This window comes from Macrobrachium nipponense, chromosome 8, assembly GCF_015104395.2.
Source record: "Macrobrachium nipponense isolate FS-2020 chromosome 8, ASM1510439v2, whole genome shotgun sequence".
Classification (NCBI taxonomy): Eukaryota; Metazoa; Arthropoda; class Malacostraca; order Decapoda; family Palaemonidae; genus Macrobrachium; species Macrobrachium nipponense.
In genome coordinates this window covers 37,334,065-37,357,962 of record NC_087203.1, presented here as the reverse complement: position 1 = coordinate 37,357,962, position 23,898 = coordinate 37,334,065, and the positions used below count along the sequence as shown (strand labels likewise).

The 23,898-nt window shown below is 35.1% G+C and overlaps 1 protein-coding gene and 1 long non-coding RNA gene across 2 annotated transcripts in view; both read left to right on the top strand.

Annotated features, from left to right (window-relative positions):
* LOC135223048 (cubilin-like) overlaps positions 1-21,420 on the top strand; it is a 36,055-nt gene extending 14,635 nt beyond the window's left edge. The window contains exons 20-38 of the mRNA XM_064261556.1: positions 247-336; positions 1,092-1,299; positions 1,831-1,958; positions 2,796-2,879; positions 3,574-3,781; positions 4,255-4,382; positions 5,204-5,261; positions 5,305-5,390; positions 6,238-6,445; positions 7,478-7,589; positions 8,421-8,607; positions 9,466-9,673; positions 10,716-10,843; positions 11,666-11,893; positions 12,757-12,979; positions 14,138-14,265; positions 17,541-17,675; positions 19,839-19,947; positions 21,218-21,420. Coding sequence (XP_064117626.1) covers positions 247-336; positions 1,092-1,299; positions 1,831-1,958; positions 2,796-2,879; positions 3,574-3,781; positions 4,255-4,382; positions 5,204-5,261; positions 5,305-5,390; positions 6,238-6,445; positions 7,478-7,589; positions 8,421-8,607; positions 9,466-9,673; positions 10,716-10,843; positions 11,666-11,893; positions 12,757-12,979; positions 14,138-14,265; positions 17,541-17,675; positions 19,839-19,942 — 2,651 coding nt within the window. The 3' untranslated portion in view covers positions 19,943-19,947; positions 21,218-21,420. The remainder of the gene's footprint in view (positions 1-246; positions 337-1,091; positions 1,300-1,830; positions 1,959-2,795; positions 2,880-3,573; positions 3,782-4,254; positions 4,383-5,203; positions 5,262-5,304; positions 5,391-6,237; positions 6,446-7,477; positions 7,590-8,420; positions 8,608-9,465; positions 9,674-10,715; positions 10,844-11,665; positions 11,894-12,756; positions 12,980-14,137; positions 14,266-17,540; positions 17,676-19,838; positions 19,948-21,217) is intronic.
* On the top strand, positions 15,029-16,536 carry LOC135222676 (uncharacterized). The gene is made up of 2 exons (XR_010316307.1): positions 15,029-15,315; positions 16,184-16,536. It is a non-coding gene; the product is annotated as an uncharacterized LOC135222676 (long non-coding RNA).
* Positions 21,421-23,898: the final 2,478 nt, after the last annotated feature.

The window sequence follows — 23,898 nt, the reverse complement described above, 5'->3', positions numbered from 1 at the left end:
CACTTGTACAGGAAAGAGTAAATCACTTTCTTCATGGCACAGCTCCGTTCACATGCTTCTGTTTATCTACATTAACGACTGGTCGTGATCTTATTTTTAGCAGTCTCCTTTGCCAAAAACTCTAATATATTCCAGATCTACTGAGGCAAATGTAATCAGATAAAACACATATATAAAAATTAAAAGTTTTTTCTAAAGTACATACTATTTCTGAATCGACTCTATAACAAGCCAAAACCATTTCAGATCAATATGTAACAACTGTACCACCAGAGACAACGGATTGGGATGTACCAACTCAGCCACCCTACATGAGGAGCTGCAGTGTCGATGCAGGTAACTGATCTCAGATTTCTTGTTACCACTATAAACTTTATTATCAAGAGGATTATTAATTTGGGATGTCACTAATCATCCACGATGTTGTTCCAAGTATATGAAGTCTCACTGATATTCATTCCATCCTGCCTCTTTTACTCATTTTCCTGTGCTCTTGAATCATCTACTAATTCATCTCTTATCTAATCCATCTCTAACGATAAACTTTCCTATAAGCTGACATATCCTTTCTTTTGGCCCATTTCTATCCGCATACTCCTTCCTTATATTCGTAAAAATCTTCAAACTTTTTCAATGGCTGTCCAATGTCTCGTAAAATAAAATGAATACAAAATAAATACACAAATATATAAATAAATAAATAAATAAATAAATAAATAAATAAATAAATAAATGAATGAATAAATAATAGTCTGTTTAAAATCCGCTACAAGAGTGGTTCACAATGGCCTGCAACATTACTTTGAAGACAAAAATTTTGTAATATTAACTTGGTAGACAGGAAATTGCTCTACCACAATAAATTAATTATCATAGTTCGTACGTATGTTTCATCTTGTGGAAGTAATGCTTCTCTATATATAGAATTTATGAAGGAAGCAATTAATGCGCATCACATGTTACCTCTAGGTAAATAATTTTTTCTAAATAAAACAAACGAAAACTAATAAAATGCAAAGATAATCTTAAATGTATTCTTAATGCTCCTCTAACCATGAATTAAGATAATCCTACGAAAAATCTCCTACAAGGTCGAGTTGTGGCGTCCTCAGGTGTAATAGGAATAGGATCTCAGAATGGAAACTATAGCAATAACGAACAGTGCGTCTGGGAGATCCAGGTGCCCCAGGGGTCCTTCATTCATTTCACGTGGGACTACTTGGATGTGGAGAGTTCGAGCTCCGGATGTCTTTACGACTACGTTGATATCTCAGACTATGCAACTGGACACCGCTTGACGTAAGTTAATCAGGATATTGAAATAAATAAAAACAAAATTCAAAAAAAGAATACTCCAACCTAATAGGCTCTAATGATCAATACAAAAGAATCAAAAACAATAAAATACGAAAAAAGGGAAAAAAAATACAGGCTTTTCTACTAAGAAGAATGAACAAAGGTTTTTAAAAAAGGCAAAATGAGGAATTAGGGTAAATCCAATGGAATGACAATTAAAATACGCAAGAATGCCAATACTAGGGATAATCGATATGTAGATATATATATATATATATATATATATATATATATATATATATATATATATATATATAAACTGAATTTCTAGAATTATTTCATATCTCACATTTTAACACTGATGGTCCACGACTGTTCAAGAGAAAAGAAAAGCGCAAATAAATGTAAATAATATTAAAGATACTCTTGGCTACACATAAGAAAAAAAAACAGCATTATTTTCCTATATAATATACATAATTATATTACTCAAAATATCACGAATAACCTCTGTAAAGGTAATGTCTCCTCCAGGGGAAGGATTTGTGGCAGCTGGATTCCACCGTCTGTTATGAGCCACAGTAACTTGGTTGTGGTGACTTTCATCAGCGATGGCTCTGTAACCTTGGAGGGATTCAGGCTTCGATTTGAGGCTGTGCCAGGTAATTCTACTTTAAGCTCCCTTCTGGACACCAAAATAAAATACGTCCAAGATTCATGTTGAAATGTATATCAAATTTATACATTATATGCAAGAAAACGGACAACCAAGCAACAGAAAGATTAAATATGGTTATCTAGGACCTAAGAGATATCAAGGTCTTTCCATATACCTGCAACACCACCGACACAGATACTTGGGGTTCAACATATTTAAATCTACTGCTGGAAACTTCTTTTATCATACCTGAAGACAGTTGTCGCAGACGCCATCAAAGTGCAAAATTAGGGTGACTTCCATAACGAATAAACAAATAATTCCATATATAAAATGGGGGATTATTAGATTTTGGTTGATCAATAATCTTCTAAATATTCCCATCACACGTGACATTTTACAGCTGCAGTGTAGAGACTGTTGTTGAATTCTGCTTCACTGATTCATAACAAGAGCAATATTACAGGTCTGAATAATAGTTTTATTGGTAGCTATTTCGACTGTAAATGTCCGGAAAGGAGGCAACGTGAGACAACACAGTACCCATCTAAATCGTTTACATTTTCACCAAGAGAGAGAGGTTGGCTTTTATTCAAACACTTGTACAGGAAAGAGTAAATCACTCTCTACACGACACAGCTTCATTCACATACTTGTGTTTGTCTACATTAATGAATGGTCGTGATCTTATTTTTACAGTCTCCATAGACAAAACCTCTAATATATTCAAGATCTAATGAGGCAAATTTAATCGCATGAAAAATATACATATAAAAATAAGTTTTTTTTTTAACACAGGCTATTTCGGAATCGACTCTATAACAAGCGAAAACCATTTCAGATCAATATGAAACAACTGTACCATCAACGGATTGGGATGTAACAACTCAGCCACCCTACATGAGGAGATGTAGTGTCGATGCAGGTAACTGATCTCAGATTTCTTGTTGTGACTCTAAACTTCATTATCATGAGGACTAAGAATTTGTGATGTCACTACTCATCCGCGATGTTGTTCAAAGTATATGAAGTCTCACTGATAATCAATCCAAGTCACACTAATATTCGTTTAAGGTTGCCTCTTTTACTCATTTTTCTGTATTCTTGAAACACCTGCTACTTCATCTCTAACGATAACCTTTCCAATAAGATGATTTAGCCTTTCTTTTAGCCCATTTCCATCCGCATACTCCTGCCTTCTATTCGTAAAAATCTTCGAACTTCTTTAATGAGTGTTTCAATGTCTCATAAGAAAATAAATAAATACCAAATCAAATGAAAAAATAAATATATTCTGTTTAAAATCCGGTACAAGAGTTGTTCACATTTGCCTGAAAAATTGCTATATAAAAAAAGATATTCGTAATAGTATTCACTATGGTAGAAACAGAATCGATTTACCACAATAAATTAACAATCAGTTCACATACATTTTTCATCTTGTGGAAGTCATACTCTCCTGTAGAATTTAAGAAGGAAGTAATTTATGCAGAGGAAATTTGCTCTTTGGGTAAATCAAACGAAAACTAATGAAATGCAAAGACAATCTTAAGTGTATCCTTAATGCTCTCCTAACCTAAATATGAATTAAGATAATCCTACGAAATCTCTCCTACCAGGTCGAGTGGTGGCGTCCTCAGGTGTCATAGGAATAGGATCCCTGAATGGAAACTACAACAATAACGACTATTGTGTGTGGGAGATCCAGGTGCCCCAGGGGTCCTTCATCCATTTCACGTGGGACTTCTTTGATATCGAGGGTCCTAGTCCGGGATGTCCCTACGACTACGTCGAAATCTCAGACCATGCAACTGGACACAGCTTGACGTAAGTTAATCAGGATATTGAAATAAATGTATAATGCCATCCTGAAAAATTAAAAGAGAGAAAACGCCAGCCTAATAGGCTATAATGATACCAGCTGAACAAAAACAAAAGAAACAACACAATACGAAAAAGCAACAAAATTAAAGGCTTTCCTACTAAAACGAATAAACGCGGGCTTTAAAAAAACACCAAAAAGAGAAATTGGGGTATATATCCAATAGCAGGACAGATAAAATAATCAATAAAGTCAATGCAAGATAATCAATAAAAAACAATATGGTCCACAATTGTTCACGCAAAAGGCAAGGTGCAAATATCTACACACAAGCAAAACCAGTATTATTATAGCTGTTAAGTTTTCTGATGTGGACGGGAATAAACAGTCTACAGCCAGATGAGTATTCTCCTAACTAATATAATTATATTACTCAAAATAAGGTGAATAACCACTGTAAAGCTAATGTCTATTCCAGGAGAGTGTTTTGTGGCAGCGTGATTCCACCGTCTGTTACAACCAACAGTAACTTGGCTTTGGTGACTTTCATCAGCGATCGCTCTGTGACCATGCAAGGATTCAGGCTTCGATTTGAGGCTGTGCCAGGTAATTCTAATTTTTTTAAGTTCTCGTCATGACACTCAATATGAATGCGGTTACGGTTGATGTTGAGATGGAAATCAAATTCGTACATTAACCAAAACTGACAGACACATTTGACCGAAATGTTAAATATGGTTACGTAGGACTTAAAAGATAATATCAAGGTCTTTCTGTACACCTAAAACACCACCAACGCAGACACTGGGGTTACAATACAGGTAAGACTGATTTTAGTTACAAATGTCGTTATATTTTTCTTTTTAAAGGGAACATTCAACAAAGGCGCATTTTCTATGTATTGGTGGACAGTGAGTGAACCTGGAATTCTTGAGTAGTTGAAAGGGAGCGTATTTATAACATTCTGGATGATCAATAAATTGCTAAGTATTTACACCGAACGTGATGTTTTCTACAGCTAGAATGGAGGTTGTGGCTGAATAATGTTCTTCTGGTTCGTCACAAGAGTACTTTTATAGGTCTAAGTTATAGTTTCATTGATAGCTGGATCTAGTGTAAATTACTGACAAGGAGGCAACTAGGAGACGGCGGCTGAGTTTTTAGCTAAACACTGGTACAGGAAAGAGTAAATCTTCCCCTTCAAGAAACAGCTTCATTCACATTAATGTGTTTATCTACGTCAATGATTGTCTGTGAACTTGTCTTTTAGTAGTTCCCCATAACAAATCCTGTAATATACTTCAGCATATCAAATCTAAACGCCGCACATTAACACATATATCTTTTTTAAAGGAAAGGTTATGAAGAATTAATCTTTCAACCAGCAGACACAATTTCAATTCAATATGAAACAACTACTCCAACAGGGACAGCAACACCCGATTGGTATGAAACAACCACTCCACCAGGGACAAGAACACCCGATTGGTATGAAACAACCACTCCACAGGGACAAGAAACACCCCGACTGGTATGAAACAACCACTCCACCAGGGACAAGAACACCCGATTGGTATGAAACAACTCAACTGAACACCTGCAGCGTCAATGCAGGTAACTGCCCTTATCAACACTTTCATGCTACTATACACTTCAGTATTTACAAGTACATTTAATTTGAGACCTAATTTAAGATGTTCTTCCGCATATATTAAGTCGCTGCTACTTATTCCCATCCTGCCGCTATTACTCGTTTTCCCATCCCTTTTTCAGTCATCTGTTTTATCTCTAAGATAACCTTTAAAAAATATTGATGTAGCGATTCTTTTAGCATATTTCCATTTACATGCTCATACCTTTTTTTTCTGAAAAATCTTCGAAATTTCCTTACTGACTGACTAAGTTTTTTATTATTTCAAAAAAGCATCAATTTTCTCACATACAATCATCTACATTAAAACCACAAGAAGAAATGTTGTCCTTTGCCTGCAACATTTTTTGGAAAAAATAAAAAAGTGATCCGTAATAGTTGATTTGATAAAACGAGAATTAATTTACCAGATCAAAGCTTTCATCATATTTCAAACTGATGTTTCACTTTGTGGAAGTAATGCTTACTTATTATAAAATTCACGAAGGAAGTAAATTATACATGTGAATTATGCTCTTTGGTTAGATGAAATGTTTTTCTTTTGTAAATAAAACAAATGAAAGTTAAATAAATACAAAGGCAATCTTAAGCAAACCCTTAATGTTCCTCTAACCAAGAGGTCTGACGATCTACCAAGGTCTCATCACGCTTTTTTTAAGCCTAGTTATATAATAGTTAATTAAGAGGAAATAACATATCTGAAAACATTCTTTGATTGACTAATTTTTCTACAAATGAATATCAATTAAAGTATCTTGAACGCTCTTCTAACCAAGAATTAAAACATCCCTAACAATTCCCTTCCATCAGGTCGAGTGGTGGGGTCCTCAGGTGCAATAGGAGTAGGATCCCCGTATGCATATTACGGCAATAATGAAAACTGTGTGTGGGAGATCGAGGTGCCCCAGGGGTCCTTCATCCAATTCACATGGGACTACTTTGACCTCGAGGGTTCCAGACCCTCGTGTCCATACGACCACGTCGATATCTCGGACTATGCAACTGGACAGAGCTTGACGTAAGGCAATCGGGGTATATAAGTAGATACACTGATATCTAAAATACAAAAAATAAAAAAAAAATCCTCATTTATACGACATATATGGAAAACATCTGATTAAAACAAAATAAAAACAACTCCACACGAAAAGTAAAAAAAATTAAACTTAAAAAGAAAAAAAAAGACTAATCACGGTAGTATTACCGCATATCCGATATACCAACAGATTAAAATAATCAGCGAAGACAAAGAATAAAGCTAAGGACTATATTTCGGTGAACTAGCTTCCACCCTTATTAAGCAGTAAATGACACAAGGAGTTACATTAGCGATATATTTCACTAAATGTAACTCCTCCCGTCATTCACAGCTTGATAAGGGTGGAAGTTGGTCCACCGAAATTTAGTCTTTAGCTTTAAACCAGAGTGTTTTAATGGGTCTTTTATACTTGAGATGTATCCTGTTTTGACAGAAGAATTTATTTACACACACACGTATATACATATGTATAATATATATTATACAGTATATAAAATGAAATCAAGTTCTATTATCAACCAATGAGATCTTTCTTTGTAAGGCTTTTTTCGGTTAACCAACAGCTTTTGTACAAAATTTAGTGGACAAAAAAATGGGAATAAGTACTGGTGAGTACATCTGTACGCAAGCATCCTAAAAACAGCATCAATGTAGTGTTAGCTGTCTGATGTGAACCAAAATAAAGTAACAATAACCACATGATTGTTTGTGTGGTAAGCTGGTATAGTGGTTAGTGTCGTGGAATTCCACTCAGATGTCACGGGTTCACGTCTCCCCCAGGGCGTTGAACAATCACTGCCTCTGTATCACGATCTGTTACTGCTGTGGTGTGGCGGGCTGCAGTGGGAGGTTGATACCAATATTCTTTGGAAGCCTCAGTTTAAAGTCAATGGCCCCTGTGTGCTTGTTCCATGTGAATAGGTTTCATCTAATGAAATATAATAATAATAACGAAAGATAGTGTTTTAAAAATGTCACGAATAACCTCTGTAATATTAATGTCTCTTCCAGGGGAAGGCTTTGTGGCAGCGTGATTCCACCGTCTGTTACAACCAACAGTAACTTGGCTTTGGTGACTTTCATCAGCGACTATTATGTAACCAGGCCAGGATTCAGGCTTCGAGTTTGAGGCTGTGCCAGGTAATTCTACTTTTTTTAAGTTCTCGTCTTGACACTCAATATGAATGCGGTTACTGATGTTGAGATGGAAATCAAATTCAAACATTAACCAAAACTGACAGACATATTTGACCGAAACGTTAAATATGGTTACGTAGACTTAAAAAAGATAATATCAAGGTCTTTCTGTACACCTAAAACACCACCAACGCAGACACTGGGGTTACAATACAGGTAAGACTGATTTTAGTTACAAATGTCGTTATATTTCTTTTTTAAAGGGAACATTCAACAAAGGCGCATTTTCTATGTATTGGTGGACAGTGAGTGAACCTGGAATTCTTGAGTAGTTGAAAGGGAGCGTATTTATAACATTCTGGATGATCAATAAATTGCTAAGTATTTACACCGAACGTGATGTTTTCTACAGCTAGAATGTAGGCTGCGGCTGAATAATGTTCTTCTGTTCGTCAAGTATTTTTATAGGTCTAAGTTATAGTTTCATTGATAGCTGGATCTAGTGTAAATTACTGACAAGGAGGCAACTGGGAGACGGCGGCTGAGTTTTTAGCTAAACACTGGTACAGGAAAGAGTAAATCTTCCCCTTCAAGAAACAGCTTCATTCACATTAATGTCTTTATCTACGTCAATGATTGTCTGTGAACTTATCTTTTAGTAGTTCCCCATAACAAATCCTGTAATATACTTCAGCATATCAAATCTAAACGGCCGCACATTAACACATATATCTTTTTTAAAGGAAAGGTTATGAAGAATTAATCTTTCAACCAGCAGACACAATTTCAATTCAATATGAAACAACCACTCCAACAGGGACAGCAACACCCGATTGGTATGAAACAACCACTCCACCAGGGACAAGAACACCCGATTGGTATGAAACAACCACTCCACCAGGGACAAGAACACCCAGACTGGTATGAAACAACCACTCCACCAGGGACAAGAACACCCGATTGGTATGAAACAACTCAACTGAACACCTGCAGCGTCAATGCAGGTAACTGCCCTTATCAACACTTTCATGCTACTATAAACTTCAGTATTTACAAGTACATTTAATTTGAGATGCCCTTTTAAGTTAGGATGTTCTTCCGCATATATTAAGTCGCTGCTACTTATTCCCATCCTGCGCTATTATTCGTTTTCCCATCCCTTTTTCAGTCATCTGTTTTTATCTCTAAGATAACATTTAAAAAATATTGATGTATCGATTCTTTTAGCATAGTTCCATTTACATGCTCTTACCTTTTTTTTCTGAAAAATCTTCGAAACTTCCTTATTGACTGACTAAGTTTCTTATTATTTAAAAAAAAGCATCAATTTTCTCACATACAATCATCTGCATTAAAACCACAAGAAGAAATATTAGCATTTGCCTGCAACATTTTTTGGAAAAAATTAAAAAGTGATCCGTAATAGTTGATTTGATAAAACGAGAAATAATTTACCAGATCAAAGCTTTCATCATATCTCAAACTGATGTTTCACTTTATGGAAGTAATGTTTACTTATTATAAAATTCACGAAGGAAGTAAATTATACATGTGAATTATGCTCTTTGGTTAAATGAAATGTTTTTCTTTTGTGAATAAAACAAATGAAAGTTAAATAAATACCAAGGCAATCTTAAGCAAACCCTTAATGTTTCCTCTAACCAAGAGGTCTGACGATCTTACCAAGGTCTCATCACGCTTTTTTTAAGCCTAGTTATATAATAAGTTAATTAAGAGGAAATAACATATCTGAAAAACATTCTTTGATTGACTAATTTTTCTACAAATGAATATCAATTAAAGTATCTTGAACGCTATTCTAACCAAGAATTAAAACATCCCTAACAATTCCCTTCCATCAGGTCGAGTGGTGGGTTCCTCAGGTGCAATAGGAGTAGGATCCCCGTATGCATATTACGGCAATAATGAAAACTGTGTGTGGGAGATCGAGGTGCCCCAGGGGTCCTTCATCCAATTCACATGGGACTACTTTGACCTGGAGGGTTCCAGACCCTGGTGTCCATTCGACCACGTCGATATCTCGGACTATGCAACTGGACAGAGCTTGACGTAAGGCAATCGGGGTATACAAGTAGATACACTGATATCTAAAATAAAAAAAATAAAAAAAATCCTCATCTTACTGTCAATATATATGGACAACATCTGATTAAAACAAAATAAAAACAACGCACACGAAAAGTAAAAAAAATTAAACTTAAAAAGAAAAAAAAGACTAATCACGGTAGTATTACCGCATATCCGATATACCAACAGATTAAAATAATCAGCGAAGACAAAGAATTAAGCTAAGGACTATATTTCGGTGAACTAGCTTCCACCCTTATTAAGCAGTAAATGACACAAGGAGTTACATTAGCGAAATATATATTTCACTAAATGTAACTCCTCCCGTCATTCACAGCTTGATAAGGGTTGGAAGTTGGTCCACCCCGAAATTTAGTCTTTAGCTTTAAACCAGAGTGGTTTAATGGGCCTTTTATACTTGAGACGTATCCTGTTTTAACAGAAGAATTTATTTACACACACATATACTATATATACATATGTATAATATATATTATACAGTATATAAAATGAAATCAAGTTCTATTATCAAAAATGAGATCTTTCTTTGTAAAGGCATTTTTCGGTAAACCAGCAGCTTTTGTACAAAATATAAAGAACAGAAAAATGGGAATAAGTGCTGGTGAGTACATCTGTACGCAAGCATCCTAAAAACAGCATCAATGTAGTGTTAGCTGTCTGATGTGAACCAAAATAAAGTAACAATAACCACATGATTGTTTGTGTGGTAAGCTGGTATAGTGGTTTTAGGTCGTGGAATTCCACTCAGATGTCACGGGTTCCACGTCTCCCCCAGGGCGTTGAACAATCACTGCCTCTTGTATCACGATCTGTTACTGCTGTGGTGTGGCGGGCTGCAGTGGGAGTTTGATACCAATATTCTTTGGAAGCCTCAGTTTAAAGTCAATGGCCCTGTGTGCTTGTTCCACGTGAATAGGTTTCATCTAATGAAATATAATAATAATAATAAATATAGTGTTTAAAATGTAACGAATAACCTCTGTAATATTAATGTCTCTTCCAGGGGAAGGCTTTGTGGCAGCGTGATTCCACCGTCTGTTACAACCAACAGTAACTTGGCTTTGGTGACTTTCATCAGCGACCATTATGTAACCAGGCCAGGATTCAGGCTTCGATTTGAAGCTGTGCCAGGTAATTCTACTTTTTTTAAGTTCTCGTCTTGACACTCAATATGAATGCGGTTACTGATGTTGAGATGGAAATCAAATTCATACATTAACCAAAACTGACAGACACATTTGACCGAAACGTTAAATATGGTTACGTAGGACTTAAAAGATAATATCAAGGTCTTTCTGTACACCTAAAACAAAACACCACCAACGCAGACACTGGGGTTACAATACAGGTAAGACTGATTTAGTTACAAATGTCGTTATATTTCTTTTTTAAAGGGAACATTCAAACAAAGGCGCATTTCTATGTATTGGTGGACAGTGAGTGAACCTGGAATTCTTGAGTAGTTGAAAGGGAGCGTATTTATAACATTCTGGATGATCAATAAATTGCTAAGTAGTAACATTGAACGTGATGTACTTTACAGCTAGAATGGAGGTTGTGGCTAAATAATGTTCTTCTGGTTCGTCACAAGAGTACTTTGATAGGTCTAAGTTATAGTTTCATTGATAGCTGGATCTAGTGTAAATTACTGACAAGGAGGCAACTAGGAGACGGCGGCTGAGTTTTTAGCTAAACACTGGTACAGGAAAGAGTAAATCTTCCCCTTCAAGAAACAGCTTCATTCACATTAATGTCTTTATCTACGTCAATGATTGTCTGTGAACTTGTCTTTTAGTAGTTCCCCATAACAAATCCTGTAATATACATCAGCATATCAAATCTAAACGGCCGCACATTAACACATATATCTTTTTTAAAGGAAAGGTTATGAAGAATTAATCTTTCAACCAGCAGACACAATTTCAATTCAATATGAAACAACTACTCCAGCAGGGACAGCAACACCCAACTGGTATGAAACAACCACTCCACCAGGGACAAGAACACCCGATTGGTATGAAACAACCACTCCACCAGGGACAAGAACACCCGATTTGTATGAAACAACCACTCCACCAGGGACAAGAACACCCGACTGGTATGAAACAACCACTCCACCAGGGACAAGAACACCCGATTGGTATGAAACAACCCAACTGAACACCTGCAGCGTTGATGCAGGTAACTGCCCTTATCAAAACTTTCATGCTACTATAAACTTCAGTATTTACAAGTACATTTGTACATTTAATTTGAGATGCCTAATTTACATGTTCTTCCGCATATATCAATTTGCTGCTACTTATCCCCATCCTGTCACTTTTACTCGTTTTCCCATCCCTTTGATTTATCTGTTTCATCTCTAAGATAACCTTTAAAAAATATTGATGTAGAGATTCTTTTAGCATATTTCCATTTGCATACTCATACCTTTTTTTTCTGAAAAAATCTTCGAAATTTCCTTACTGACTGACTAAGTTTTGTATTATTAAAAAAACATCAACTTTGTCGCATAATTAATCATCTGCATTAAAACAGCAAAAAGAAATGTTGGCCTATGCCTGCAACATTTCTTGGAAAAAATTAAAAAGAGATCCGTAATAGTTGATTTGTTAAAATGAGAATTAATTTACCAGATCAAAGCTATCATCACATTTCAAATTTATGTTTCACTTTATGGAAGTAATGCTTACTTATTATAAAATTCATGAAGGAAGTAAATTATACATGTGAATTATGCTCTTTGGTTAAATGAAATTTTTTTCTTTTGTAAATAAAACAAATGAAAGTTAAATAAATACAAAGGCTATCTTAAGCAAACCCTTAATGGTCCTCTAACCAAGAGGTCTGACGATCTTACCAAGGTCTGATCACGCCTTCTCTAAGTGTCATCTTGTGAAATTAAGCCTGCTTATATAATAGGTTAATTAAGAGGAAATAACATATCTGAAACACATTCTTTGGTCGACTAATTTTTCTACAAATGAACATCAATTAAAGTATCTTGAACGCTCTTCTAACCAAGAATTAAAACATCCCTAACAATTCCCTTCCATCAGGTCGAGTGGTGGGGTCCTCAGGTGCAATAGGAGTAGGATCCCAGAGTGGGTCCTACGGCAATAATGAAAACTGTGTGTGGGAGATCGAGGTGCCCCAGGGGTCCTTCATCCAATTCAGATGGGACTACTTTGACCTCGAGGGTTCCAGACCCTGGTGTCCATACGACCACGTCGATATCTCGGACTATGCAACTGGACAGAGCTTGACGTAAGGCAATCGGTGTTTATAAGTAGATACATTGATATCTTAAATTTAAAAAAATATCCTCATCTTAATGGCAATATATCTGGACAACAGCTGATCAAAACAAAATGAAAACTACGCAACATGAAACAGTAAACAAAATTAAACTTCAAAAAAAAAAAAAAAAGACTGATCATGGTAGTATTAGCGCATTTCCGACATAACAAGAGATTAAAATAATCAGTAAAGACAAAGCGAGTGATAAAATATGTACGTATGTATGTGTATATGAATTTATACATATATATACATAAAACGCTCTGGTTTAAAGCTTAAGACTACATTTCGGTGGACTAGCTTCCACCCTTATCAAGTAGTAAATGACAGAAGGAGTTACATAAGACATATATATTTCGCTAGTGTTAACTCCTGTCATTCACTGCTTGATAAGGGTGGAAGTTGGTTCACCGAAATGTAGTCCTTAGCTTTAAACCATTGTGTTTTAATGGGCCTTTTATACTTGAGACGTATCCTGTTTTAACAGAAGAATTTATTTACACACACACACACACACACACACACACATAATATATACATATATATATATATATATATATATATATATATATATATATATATATATATATATATATACATACATATGTATAATATATATATAGTATACAGTAAATAAAATGATATCAATTCTATTATCAACCCGTGAGATCTTTCTTTGTAAGGCATTTTTCGGTAAACCAGCAGCTTTTGTACAAAAAATAATGAAAAAAAAAATGGGAATAAGTACTGGTGAGTACATTTGTACGCACACAACCCCCAAAAAACAGCATCAATGTCGTAACAATAACCACAGGACTGCTTGAGTGGTCCGCTGCTATAGTGGTTAGTGTCGTGGAATTCCACTCAGATGTCACGGGTTCGCGTCTCCCCGAGGGCGTTGAACAATCACTGCCTCTGTATCATGATCTGTTACTGCTGTGGTGTGGGGGTCTGCAGTAGAAGGTTGAAACCAACATTCTTTTGAAGCCTGAGTTTAAAGTCAATGGCCCCTGTGTGCTTGTTCCATGTGAATAGGTTTCATCTAATGAAATATAATAATAATAATAATAAATATAGTGTTTAAAATGTCGCGAATAACCTCTGTAATATTAATGTCTCTTCCAGGGGAAGGCTTTGTGGCAGCGTGATTCCACCGTCTGTTACAACCAACAGTAACTTGGCTTTGGTGACTTTCATCAGCGATGGCTCTGTGACCAGGCCAGGATTCAGGCTTCGATTTGAGGCTGTGCCAGGTAATTCTACTTTTTCAATTCTCGTCTTGACACTCAATATGAATGCGGTTACGGTTGATGTTGAGATGGAAATCAAATTCATACATTAACCAAAACTGACAGACACATTTGACCGAAACGTTAAATATGGTTACGTAGGACTTAAAAGATAATATCAAGGTCTTTCTGTACACCTAAAACACCACCAACGCAGACACTGGGGTTACAATACAGGTAAGACTGATTTTAGTTACAAATGTCGTTATATTTCTTTTTTAAAGGGAACATTCAACAAAGGCGCATTTTCTATGTATTGGTGGACAGTGAGTGAACCTGGAATTCTTGAGTAATTGCTAAGTATTTAAATTGAACGTGATGTACTTTACAGCTAGAATGGAGGTTGTGACTGAATAATGTTCATCTGGTTCGTCACAAGAGTACTTTTATAGGTCTAAGTTATAGTTTCATTGATAGCTGGATCTAGTGTAAATTACTGACAAGGAGGCAACTAGGAGACGGCGGCTGAGTTTTTAGCTAAACACTGGTACAGGAAAGAGTAAATCTTCCCCTTCAAGAAACAGCTTCATTCACATTAATGTCTTTATCTACGTCAATGATTGTCTGTGAACTTGTCTTTTAATAGTTCCCCATAACAAGTCCTGTAATATACTCCAGCATATCAAATCTAAACGGCCGCACATTAACACATATATCTTCTAAATTAAAGGAAAGGTTATGAAGAATTAATCTTTCAACCAGTAGAAACAATTTCAATACAATATGAAACAACCACTCCACCAGGGACAAGAACACCCGATTGGTATGAAACAACCACTCCACCAGGGACAAGAACACCCGATTGGTATGAAACAACCACTCCACCAGGGACAAGAACACCCGATTGGTATGAAACAACCACTCCACCGGGGACAAGAACACCCGATTGGTATGAAACAACCACTCCACCAGGGACAAGAACACCCGACTGGTATGAAACAACCACTCCACCAGGGACAAGAACACCTGATTGGTATGAAACAACTCAACTGAAGACCTGCAGCGTCGATGCAGGTAACTGCCCCTATCAACACTTTCATGCTACTATGCACTTTAGTATTTACATTTAATTTGAGACCTAATTTATGATGTTCTTCCTCACATATTAAGTCGCTGCTACTCATCCCCATCCTGCCACTTTTACTCGTTTTCCCATCCCTTTGATTTATCTGTTTCATCTCTAAGATAACCTTTAAAAATATTGGTGTAGAGATTTTTTTAGCATATTTCCATTTGCATACTCATACCTTTTTTTTTTCTGAAAAAATCTTCGAAATTTCCTTACTGACTGACTGACTAAGTTTTGTATTATTAAAAAAACATCAACTTTGTCGCATAATTAATCATCTGCATTAAAACGGCAAAAAGAAATGTTGGCCTTTGCCTGCAACATTTCTTGTAAAAAATTAAAAAGAGATCCGTAATAGTTGATTTGATAAAATGAGAATTAATTTACCAGATCAAAGCTATCATCATATTTCAAATTGATGTTTCACTTTATGAAAGTAATGCTTACTTATTATAAAATTCACGAAGGAAGTAAATTATACATGTGAATTATGCTCTTTGGTTAAATGAAATTTTTTTCTTTTGTAAATAAAACAAATGAAAGTTAAATAAATACAAAGGCTATCTTAAGCAAACCCTTAATGCTCCTTTAACCAAGAGGTCTGACGATCCTACCAAGGTCTCATCACGCCTTCTTTAAGTTTTATCTTGTGGAATTAAGCCTACTTATATAATAGGTTAATTAAGAGGAAATAACATATCTGAAACACATTCTTTGGTCGACTAATTTTTCTACAAATGAACATCAATTATAGTATCTTGAACGCTCTTCTAACCAAGAATTAAAACATCCCTAACAATTCCCTTCCATCAGGTCGAGTGGTGGGGTCCTCAGGTGCAATAGGAGTAGGATCCCCGTATGCATATTACGGCAATAATGAAAACTGTGTGTGGGAGATCGAGGTGCCCCAGGGGTCCTTCATACAATTCACATGGGACTACTTTAGCCTGGAGGGTTCCAGACCCTGGTGTGGATGCGACCACGTCGATATCTCGGACTATGCAACTGGACAGAGCTTGACGTAAGGCAATCGGGGTATTTAAGTAGATACACTGATATCTAAAATAAAAAAAAAATAAAAAAATCTTAATCTTACTGTCAATATATATGGAAAACATCTGATTAAAACAAAATAAAAACAAAGCCACACGAAAAGTAAAAAAAAATTAAATTTAAAAAGAAAAAAAAGACTGATCATGGTAGTTTTAGCGCATTTCCGATATACCAACAGATTAAAATAATCAGCGAAGACAAAGAATAAAGCTAAGGACTATATTTCGGTGGACCAACTTCCTACCTTATCAAGTAGTAAATGACAGAAGGAGTTACATAAGAGACATATATATTTTGTAGTGTTAAACTCCTCCTGTTATTTATGCTTGATAAGGTGGAAGTTGGTCCATCGAAATATAGTCCTTAGCTTGAAATCAGAGTGGTTTAATGAGCATTTTATACTTGAGACGTATCCTGTTTTAACAGAAGAATTTATTTACACGCACACACACACACACACACATATATATATATATATATATATATATATATATATATATATATATATATATATATATATATATATACATATGTATAATACATATATTATACAGTATATAAATTTAAATCAAGTCTATTATCAACCCGTGAGATCTTTCTTTGTAAGGCATTTTTCGGTAAACCAGCAGCTTTTGTACAAAATATAATGAACAAAAAAAATGGGTGATAAGTACTGATAAGTACGTTTGTACGCACGCAAAAAAAAAAAAAAAAAAAAAAAAAACAAAAAAAAAAAAAAAAAAAAAAAAAAAACAGCATTAATGTAGTGTTAGTTGTCTGATGTGAAACAAAATAAAGTAACAATAACCCCATGATTGTTTGTGTAGTCCGCTGGTCTAGGTGGGTTAGTGTCGTGGAATTCCACTCAGATGTCGCTGGTTCGCGTCTCCCCGGGGCAATGGACATCATGATCTGTTACTGCTGTGGTGTGGGGGTCTACTATGGGAGGTTGAAACCAACATTCTTTGGAAGCCTCAGTTTCAAGTCAATGGCCCCTGTGTGCTTGTTCCATGTGAATAGGTTTCATCTAATGAAATATAATAATAATAATAACAATAATAATAATAATAAATATACTGCTTAAAATGTCACGAATAACCTCTGTAATATCAATGTCTCTTCCAGGGAAGGCTTTGTGGCAGCGTGATTCCACCGTCTGTTACAACCAACAGTAACTTGGCTTTGGTGACTTTCATCAGCGATCGCTCTGTGACCAGGTCAGGATTCAGGCTTCGATTTGAAGCTGTGCCAGGTAATTCTACTTTTTAAGTTCTCGTCTTGACACTCAATTTGAATGCGGTTACGGTTGATGTTGAGATGGAAATCAAATTCATACATTAACCAAAACTGACAGACATATTTGACCGAAACGTTAAATATGGTTACGTAGGACTTAAAAGATAATATCAAGGTCTTTCTGTACACTTACAACACCACCAACGCAGACACTGGGGTTACAATACAGGTAGACCAATCGCTAGAAACTGCTCTCAATATATCCGAAGCTGCAAGGTGTCAAAACGGACAAGGTGCAGAACCAGGGTTGATCCCAAAACAGTTGAACAATGAATTAATTACACGAAAAAGTAATAAATAAAGGTGACTTTCGAAACGTTTAAATTGCCTGGGTACGAGATAGTCATAATAAATTGCTCTTTCATTCCTTTAATTCCTTCCTTGTAAATTAACCATATCTGTACTTACTACTTTCTTGTAAGGTATATAACCAGATGGTGCATATACCGTATATATCTTTTTTTAAGATTGCTAGCATACATACACACACACACACACACACACACACACACACACACACATATATATATATATATATATATATATACATATATATATATATATATATATATATAATATATATATATATATATATATATATATACATATGGCTACTGGTTACAATAAGATGGAACCAGTAAATACGCATAAGTATTTGTAAGTAAATATATACTGGCTGATCTTAAGACCAGGAAGAGAGCGTGAATCACAGGATATGTGAAACAAGGGAACAAGGAAGGAAGGAAATAAAGAAGGAGAATGAATGCAAAATATCAGGAAGAGGCTCGAGTGTGTATAGAAGCCAAAGTTGGAATGTGTGAATTGACTGATGCTCTAACTCCCCTACATGCAAGTGAAGTTTGGACTCTGTATCTAAATATACGCTAGTTTACCCTTGGCATTAAAAATGGCTTGAGGATTAGGAAAATTTAGCAGTGGAATCATAATTATAATATATCAAGAACATAACGTCCATACTCAAGTACAGTGACCCAAAAATGCTAAGCAATTATCAGTATGTGCATATATCCATTATGGAATGTACCAATTGTCTTAAAAATGGCCTTATTATCCAAGATGTTATTGGCAAGGTAACATATGTAAGCTTTACCAGAAAAATTCTGAATTTCTATTCATGCAATTCTTTTTTCTACAGTAAAGAAAGGGAAATTTTTTTTCTGGCTAACTTCAACTTGTGTATTCTTGCCCTTATCTTTCATTTTGATTTACAACTTTTCAGTATATAATTACAAACATAAAAAAAAATTATTTCTATACAAGCTCTTCACAAAGAACAAAAGAATGAATCATTTCCATTAGTTACTCACTATTTATCACAAATTTATATGACATAAAAATTTTTTATATAATTACCTTTTTCCATATACATGTTTCATGACAAAGCGGGAATAGCAGTGTTAGGGTAACCTACCTCACAATTTGAACTCCCTTTAATTAAACTGTAACAAGTGATTTGGGAAAGAATAAGCTAACTAGTTAAAATCTAAACGGATCTCATTTCTTAAGTAGAACTAGAGATACAACAACAACAACAACAGCAATAATAATAAATAAGCCTGAAGATCCAGGTTCAGGTAATTTCAGCCACGATCGATCTGTATTTCACTCTTAAACAGAACATTCAACAGAGGCCATAGGTAGGTAGTGAGCGAATTTGGAAATCTCGGATGGTACAGTAGTATATTCTGGATGAGCAGTGATTTTAAAATAGCTTTGTAAGTGATACAATTTGCAGCTACAGTGTAAGTTGCTGCTGAATTCTGTTTCACTACTTCGTCATAAGATCACTTCTTTTGGGTCTTAATACAGGTTTTAGTGGTAGCTATCTCGATAATAAAGATCAGGACAACGGTGACAATCTAAATACTTCATTTTCCACTCGTAGTTGGTCTTTACCTAAACACTATAAAGAAAAAAAAAATTGATCATTTTTCAAGGAATCTGTACACAAGTGTTATCTAGACAGAGATCAAATTCTTGCTAATCGTTACCATCTACAGACCCAGTGATAAATTTGAGATTCTTAACCCTAACGTAACCAATTATAAACTCTGGCATCTACAAACCTATTTCAAGTATTATGAATCAACTCCACCAGCAGTGACAGCAACAACAGACCATTATGAAACAACTGGACCACCAGTGGCAACAACAACGGACTGGTATGAACCAACTACCACAGATGAAGGACTGCATTGTTGACACAGGTAACTGCTGCTCAACTTTCTTGCTGACCAGATTTTCATTCTTTTGAATTTTTCTTCTACGAAGAAACGGCTACTTCTTAGGTCACATTCCTTTGACTTTAGACAATCATCTATGTCATCTGTACATTTCTGCACCAACATTTAAATTTTTTTAATGAAGTTGTCTTTTGACGGTTATATTCGCACAATTTATCAATAAAAGACCGTTTCAACTCCTCACACCAGTGCCGAATTAGTCACAAAAATTATAGTCTGTCGTAACACCACGTCCTAGGTATACCAGGCTGATATTGCTTAGACATATTCAAGCAATTTAATGTGAAAGGGAAAAACCAATACCTGAAATTGTTGTGGCAGAAAATTCTTTTGCTGAGTGAAGTAATGTAGATCATTAGAAACACCAGTATTTATAGAGTACGTTTCCCAGGATTTCGTATGTAGATGGAAAAATGAAGCAGATCCACACAACTTGGACATGTCCCTCATACAAACCCTGGGAGAACAGAATGTTTGTGCCCACATGGATGAGGATTGTGAAAAGGGAGGTTGGAATTGAAAGGGGATTTGAGGAAGTGAAGCACATGAGTAGCAAATCTCGCAAAAGCTCTAGGCGTCACGGTATTAGACGAGATAACAATATATATATATATATATATATATATGTATATATATAATAATATAATATATATTATATATATATATATTATTATATATATATATATATTATATATATATATATATATTATATATTATTTTTTATATAGACACACACAACACACACACACACACACCACACACATATAATATATATATATAGAATATATATATATATATATATATATACACATATATATATACCTGTGTGTGTGTATGCGCAATTGCTTGTATGGTGAACCACTATCTTTCCTATCTAAAATGTTCGAATATCGGGTAAGGATATTCAAATTCAAACACACAAACACACGCGATCACAACGAACCCGTAAATCTCTGACACCTTTCTACAAAACTACCAACCAAATAATGTTCTTGCTCTTCATACAGACATTCAACTAAGAGCGCATTCATCAATTTTTCATTTTTAATATTCATAAAATTGTGAGTAATACTTAAACCTCACAAAATTATTTCATTAAATAGCAAATTAATTACTGCTGACAATCTAAATTTGAAGAAAAAATAATTAGCATTAAAAAACTGGAAAATGACATGTTAGAATATCTGATTGTCATCAAAACATTATAATCAATTTCAGTTTTGTTTTGCGACAGGTAATGCCGAACAATAAGGCGTCACTGAGCAGCTACTGACTGGAAAAACACTGACGAAAACAACCAGCAAGAAAAACCTTGGAAAACGAACAATTTTGTGATAAAACATCTAAAGGAGACCTTTCATTACTGCAAGAGATATCTAAAATTACATTACTGTCAATGGATTCCCGAAATAACTGAGGTAGACGACCAACTTTTTTTGTCATTTGATAAATTATTCTATTCTAGTTGGTGGATTGTCTACCACTGAGGTCTTTGGCATCTTCATTCGAAGAATATATCAAGTCCCAATTTCGTGACTGTCGGAATGTATCATCTGACAGAACTTGCCACCGACGAGAATGATCGATTTAGATAACGTAACAGCAACAGATCAGAACCGTTTTGGAAGATATGTCTTGAATTACATATCTGTAATTTCATCGGTTTTACTTCTAACATCAAATGTGAAGTAAAATAACCACTAAATATATTTCGGTTATCCGTATTGCATTTTTCATATTCAATGTTACAGAAGTTCAAATCTGCACATCTCTCTTGTACGATTCCTACGATTTTGACATATCGAAAGAGTGCATTTGGAAGTTTATCTGTTAAATATGCAGATTTGACATTATTAATCAGTACCTATACCGATAGCAACATGTATCTACCTATATAGCTATCTATGAGTATATTGCATGCATATATATATCAGCCTTTTATTTCTATACATATATCCCTTTATTTTTCTTAAAGTTCTTGAGTTAATATTAACAAGAGAAAGTGGACGTGGGCTGCTCGTGCAATGTTAGTTTGCAGCATTTTGCATCTATTGTTAATGCAACAGGCAACTGCATATATTGCACTACGTCACTCTTCCTCATAATGAAAGGGTGTCTGTATCCTTAAAATATAAATTTTACTTAACAAGCCACATTACATCTTTATGTCACTGGAGTTATGGTTCTCACCTGGCGACATTTAGCTTTATAATTCCTATATTCTATGTACTTTCGATTCAAGGTGCCAGAGAGGCCGTGGATGATGCTTTTCAAACTTTTTGTACAATTTGCAGAAGAAAAACAGTTTCCCGTGGTAACACGAAGGTCTTCCCTGAATAATATCAAATGACCGGATTCATGACAGTAATTTGTTCACGTTAATATAATCACAAGAATTTTCTGATCCATCTGATTTTCAAGGAAAATCATTTACACACAGACAGGATAATTAACCGTTGAGGTTGTCCAAAAGTTCCTCCTACTCAGACACTGCATTGCCGAAAAATTATTTCTTGGAATATTAGGAATCTCTCTTAGAGCGAGGAACAAAGTGTTTGTTTACACGGGTCTTATAATTTGATTTCATAACGAGAATTATTCATCTAATTCCTGAAAGCAGACACTTCCACTAATAATGCTACATAAACTTTACATTCTTACAATCTATACTGTAAGCTTAGACGTGATTATTCACTTCCTCCCATGGAAAATAATTAGGACCCAGTTTTCATCCTAATTATTGTGATTATATAAGAACGCAGTTAGTACCGAAATACAAACGAGAAACTGAGTTACTATACCATAAAGGTCGTTTTAGAAAGCTGTCAATTTGAAACATTTGCCCCAACTCTGGAAGGAAATACATAAAACAACACTTCATTAGAACATTCGCCAATATTTTCAGCACTGTCCAAGTCATCCTTTCCTACAAACTCTCACGAAGAAAATGAAGATAAAATCATGACCAACGATCATCTCCGTTAATGAAAATGCAAAATAAGTGACGAGTATTTTGAGATGGAATAAGCCTGTTTTCCTCAGGACAAAATTTATGTTATTCTCCAAGTTAAGAATTATATGAAACTCAACTTCCAAGTACTTGCCAGTCATTAAAGGTGGCCAAGACACCTCTCCCTACGCAATGGGAGAAAAGAGAAAAGTCAGCTCTGAAATGTGAGAGATATTAAGGCAGAAATCTAGTTCTTTGGTCATAAATGAATTTAATTTACTTTATTTATTTATTTATTTTTTTTTTGCCTCTCCTTTCATATGATTTTAATCTAAAATATGTCGCAGTTAACCAAAAGAATATTAGTAAAACGGCGGTACCGAATTAGTCACAAAAATTAATAGTCTGTCGTAACACCACGACCTAGGTATACCAGGCTGATATTGATTGCTTAGACAGATTCAAGCAATTTGATGTGAAAGGGAAAAACCAGTGCTTTATAATCGGCAAAAACACTAGAAAATTCCATAGAAGAGCCGAAGCGGAGTTTTTCTTCCTTTTTTATTGATTGATTTATTTTTCGGGCGGGATGAACTATGGTAACATCTACATTTGAATTTAGACGTTATAAGGCTAATCTCGTAAAAGCCAATCCATTTAGAACCAACATACTACACCCATTATTTCTTAACAAACTTATATTCCATGGCGTCTTCCGGAATGCAGGTAAATAGAAAGAATATAAAATTTAGGCCAAAGGCCAAGCGATGGGACCCAGCAGGTCATTCAGCGCTGAAACGGAAATTAATAGTAGAAAGTTTTGGAAGGCGTAACAGGAAACTTCGCAGTTGCACTAAAAAATCAATTTGTTATGAGAAGTGAAAGGTAAGATTGGAAAGAAAAAAAAAAACATATGAAAGGGGGTAGAAAGTAAGAATGAGGAAAGCAATTCGAACGGAGGTACA